This window comes from Tupaia chinensis, unplaced genomic scaffold (genome assembly GCF_000334495.1).
Source record: "Tupaia chinensis unplaced genomic scaffold, TupChi_1.0 Scaffold142100_1, whole genome shotgun sequence".
NCBI lineage: Eukaryota > Metazoa > Chordata > Mammalia > Scandentia > Tupaiidae > Tupaia > Tupaia belangeri.
The window spans coordinates 961,971-966,244 of record NW_006201951.1 but is presented as its reverse complement, the minus strand read 5'-3'; the positions used below and the strand labels follow the sequence as shown (position 1 = coordinate 966,244).

The following is a 4,274-nucleotide window of genomic DNA, read 5'->3' as shown; positions in this document are numbered from 1 at the left end:
TGGCAGGCCCTGCCTCAGGCCTTGGGAAGCCCCTCTCTGCAGGTGACCTTCTCTGCCACCCGGAATGCCACCCACAGAGCTGCTGTGGCCTTGGACGATGTGGTGTTCTGGAACTGTGGGCTGCCCAGTAAGGCCCGGGTCCCGGGTCACACTCAGACTGTCCCGGCCTGTCCCTGCCCCCGCCCCCTTACCCCAAGGCCTTGGGGCCAGGGTGAAGAGCTGACCATCCCCCACCTCAGCTCCCCAGGCCGCCTGCCCGCTGGGCCACCACCACTGCCGGAACAGGGCCTGCGTGGAGCCCCCCCAGCTGTGCGACGGGGAAGATAACTGTGGGGACCGCTCTGACGAGGACCCACTCACCTGCGGTGAGGCTGGGGTGCCGGCCTGGGCCTGGGCCGCCCGCGGTCGCTCAGCACACGGCTGACCCCCGCGTGGCCCAGTGGTTATCTGCCGTGCAAAGGCGCTGGGCTCCCTGGCCTGTAGTGACCCAAACCAGCCCCAGTGGCAACACACTGGGCACACGAGTGTGAGCCCGAGACCCTGCTGGGAAGGAGCGGTGGGGGAAAAGAACAGGCCCCTGGGGGCTACTCTCCCCGCACTCTCTTCCTGGCATGCTCTCACACCCCTCCCTGGCATTAAAAAAATATGAGTGCCGCTGCTCGGCAGGCTAGGGCCACACGAGAGCCCAGGCTGGGTCCCCACCCAAGGGAGCCTGGGGCTGAGCTGCTCCGGAGGCTGGGCCCGAAGGAACGAGGCACAGTGAGACTTGTTAACTGCATAGAACGCACAGCAGGCTTGTCCGAGGGCACCCTGGGTGTGGCTCTTCGGGGGTGGTAGGGCCCTGCTCATAGCCCTGCCCCTACCCAGGCCACCACTTGGCCACAGACTTTGAGATGGGCCTGGGCCCATGGACCCCCTCAGGGGACTGGGCCCGGAACAACAGCGCTGGGGGCCCCACACACCCCACCTGGCCACGTCGAGACCACAGCCGGAACAGCGCTCAGGGTGAGGCCTGCAGGGGGCCCTGGCTGCGGTCCTGCCACTTGGCCACCGCCCTGTGCCCCGCCCTCACCTGCCCTCTCCCCCAGGCCACTTCCTGATGTCCGTGGCTGAGCTGGGTGCCCCAGCTATCCTCTCCAGCCCTGAGCTTCAAGCCTCGGGCTCCCACAACTGCTCGGTAAGTGAGCGGGACACGGGTGCCCTGATGCTGCCCAGGGGCGTGCGCCTCCCTGACCAGCTCTGTCCCCCAGTTCGTCTTCTACTACTACCTGCACGGGTCTGAGGACGGCTGGCTCCGGCTGTTCCTGCAGACACGGGGGTCCGGTGCCCACCAGGCCCCCGTCCTGCTGCGGAGCCGGCATGGGCAGCTGAGGGCTGCCTGGGTCCGCGACCGGGTCGACGTCCACTGTGCCCAGCCCTTCCGGGTAAGGCTGGCTGACCGGGGCTGCATGTGGGGTGGGTCCGGGGCCCTGCCAAACGCAGGGGAGGGCCAGGCCACTCTGGCCGCAGTGGGAGAGCCATCGTGCTGAGTGAAGTACAGGCTGTGGACAGACGGGGGCTGAGGGGTGCTGGGAGCCGCCTGAGCCCCTGCTGCCCCCAGATCCTCCTCACTGCGGAGACAGGCCTGGGCGGCGTGGTGGGCCTGGATGATCTCATCTTGTCTGACCACTGCAAGCTGGTCCCAGGTGAGCCTGCCAGGCCCCGTCCTGAACAGCACGGGTAGCCCAGGGCCCCACACTTGACCATGGTTCTGCCCCCCAGAGGCACCCGCCCTGCAGACCCTGCCTCCGGGGCTCTGGACCCCAGGCCCCCAGCCCCAGCTTTCCAGCACGAGGCCTCGGAACCTCTGCGAGCCGGAGCACCTCCCGTGCGGGGACCTGTGTGTGCCCCCGGAACAGCGCTGCGACTTCCAGCAGCAGTGTGCAGGGGGCGAGGACGAGGAGGGCTGCGGTAAGGCACATTCGGGATGACGGGCACTCTGCCAGCCGGTGCAGGCCGCTCAGCTGCTGCTGTCACAGGCACCTCGGACTTCGAGTCCCCCACGGCTGGCGGCTGGGAGGATGCCAGCGTGGGACGGCTGCAGTGGCGCTGGCTTACAGCCCAGGAGAGCGGGGGCCCTGGCACAGACGCCGGTGGGGCAGCTACTGGTGAGGCCTGAGCCCTCGGAAGAGTCACGTCCCCAGAGGGGTTCCCCAGGGAGGGCCTCTGGATTGCGGGTCCCGGGGCAGAGGGTGCCCTGGAAGGAACCAGCTCATGCTTGCTCTCCCAGGGCACTTCCTGTCCCTGCAGAGGGCCTGGGGGCAGCTGGGGGCCGAGGCCCGAGTCCTCACCCCGCCCCTGGGCCCTTCTGGTCCCAGCTGTGAGCTCAGCCTGGCCTACTATTTCCGGAGTCACCCCCGAGGTACAGCCCCTGGCTCCCCACCCTGCCCCCCCAGGTGCCCCGTGCACAGAGGGAGGGGTCCAGGCACCCACCCATGGTGCCCCCTTGGCCAGGCTTCCTGGCACTGGAGGTGGTAGAGGGCGGCTCGCGGGAGCTGGCATGGCAGGCACGGAACAGCGCTGGGAGCTGGCAGGTGGATACGGTCCTTCTTGGCGCACACCGCCGGCCCTTCCGGGTGAGGAGGGCAGCCCAGGGCAGGGCCTGCACCCAGGTGACCCTAGCCTGATGGTCTCTCTCCCATGCCCCCCGTCCCTGAAGCTGGAGCTTGTTGGCCTGTTGGATGTGGATGGCCTGGGCCAGCAGAGCGCGGGGGTGGACAACGTGACTCTGAAGCACTGCAGCCCCACAGCGGCCACCCAAAGAGACAGAGGTCCTCCCACCTGCCGTCTCCCCCGGACCCCAGATCCCCGGGAAGGTGGGGATGGCAGGGAGTGTGGAGCGGGAGCTGCTGACCCTTGCTGCCCTCAGAGGTCTCCTGTAACTTTGAGCGGGACACGTGTGGCTGGCACACGGGCCACCTCACAGATGCCCACTGGCACCGGGTGGAAAGCCGTGGCCCTGCACATGACCACACCACTGGCCAAGGTAGGGCAGGGGCTCCCAGAGCAGGGCTGAGCAGAGGGATGTGTTCCCAGGCCTGGGAGGGGCACCTGCACCTCAGCCCATCCTCCCTGTAGGCCACTTTATGCTCCTGGACCCCACGGACCCCCCAGCACGGGGCCGCAGTGCCCACCTGCTCACCGAGCCCCAAGTGCCATCGGCCCCTGAGGAGTGTCTGAGCTTCTGGTTCCACCTCTATGGGCCCCAGATCGGTGAGCCGGCCTGAGCTGGCCCCTTGCCCAGGCGTCTGCCTGGCACCCAGGGTCCTGGCCAGGGCCAGCAGTTGGAGCTGGGCCCCGCTAAGCCCTATGTCCCTCTAGGGACGCTGCACCTGACCATGAGAAGGGAGGGGGAGGAGGACACACTCCTGTGGTCCCGCACAGGCACCCACGGCAACCGCTGGCACGAGGCCTGGGCCACCCTCCACCACCCGCCAGGCCCTGGCTCCAAGTACCAGGTGAGGCTCGTTGCCTGGGGGCAGCAGGAGCAGGTCCGGCCAGCTGACACCCTCCCTCCCTCCTCCCCAGCTGCTCTTCGAGGCCCTGCGTGATGGCTACCATGGCACCCTGGCGCTGGATGATGTGGCCCTGCGGCCCGGGCCCTGCGGGGCCCCCAAGCACTGCTCCTTCGAGGTCTCAGCCTGTGGCCTCTCCCCCGGGGGTCAGGGCCTGTGGAGACGGCAGTCCAATGCCTCAGGCCAGGCCACCTGGGGCCCCTGGGCTGACCACACCACAGAAACAGCTCAAGGTACCCGGGTGCGGTAAGGGCAGGGCAGGGCGGGCCACCGGAGCCTCCGCAACCCAGGTGAGAGGGTGCAGAGGGGGCGCGGGCACGGGCGCCAGCCTTCTCCACTGGCTGACGGCTGGCCCTCGGCCTGGCAGGCACCCTGCGTGTCCACGTGGAGGAGGGCAGGAGGCGCCAGACACTCCGCCTCAGTGCCCCCGGTGGCTTTGCCTGGCGCCTGGGCAGTGTGGACGTGCAGGCCACGCAGGCTTGGAGGGTGAGCGCTTGGCCAGCGGGGGTCCTGGGCGGTGTGGACATGCAGGCTACGGGCCCCAAGGGTGAGCGCTTGGCCAGCGGGGCCTGACCAGCTCAAGGCCACCCCGGCCTGCACCGCCAGGTGGTGTTCCAGGTGGAGGCTGCGGGCGTGGAGCGCTCCTACGTGGCTTTGGACGACCTTGCCCTGCAGGATGGGGCCTGCCCCCGGCCAGGTGGGGCCCTGCTGCCGCAGCCG

General features: G+C 69.1%; 1 protein-coding gene across 1 annotated transcript in view; it reads left to right on the top strand.

Moving 5' to 3' along the window:
- The window catches only part of MAMDC4 (MAM domain containing 4), an 11,338-nt gene that overhangs the window by 1,264 nt on the left and 5,800 nt on the right, over window positions 1-4,274 (top strand). Inside the window, exons 5-19 of the mRNA XM_014582031.2 lie at window positions 1-127; window positions 240-365; window positions 868-1,005; window positions 1,089-1,177; window positions 1,251-1,424; window positions 1,601-1,685; window positions 1,762-1,950; window positions 2,019-2,147; window positions 2,270-2,401; window positions 2,494-2,615; window positions 2,699-2,810; window positions 2,909-3,025; window positions 3,118-3,252; window positions 3,361-3,497; window positions 3,568-3,787. The exon at window positions 1-127 is cut by the window's left edge and continues 7 nt beyond it. Of these exons, the coding sequence (XP_014437517.1) occupies window positions 1-127; window positions 240-365; window positions 868-1,005; window positions 1,089-1,177; window positions 1,251-1,424; window positions 1,601-1,685; window positions 1,762-1,950; window positions 2,019-2,147; window positions 2,270-2,401; window positions 2,494-2,615; window positions 2,699-2,810; window positions 2,909-3,025; window positions 3,118-3,252; window positions 3,361-3,497; window positions 3,568-3,787 (2,032 nt within the window). The remainder of the gene's footprint in view (window positions 128-239; window positions 366-867; window positions 1,006-1,088; window positions 1,178-1,250; window positions 1,425-1,600; window positions 1,686-1,761; window positions 1,951-2,018; window positions 2,148-2,269; window positions 2,402-2,493; window positions 2,616-2,698; window positions 2,811-2,908; window positions 3,026-3,117; window positions 3,253-3,360; window positions 3,498-3,567; window positions 3,788-4,274) is intronic.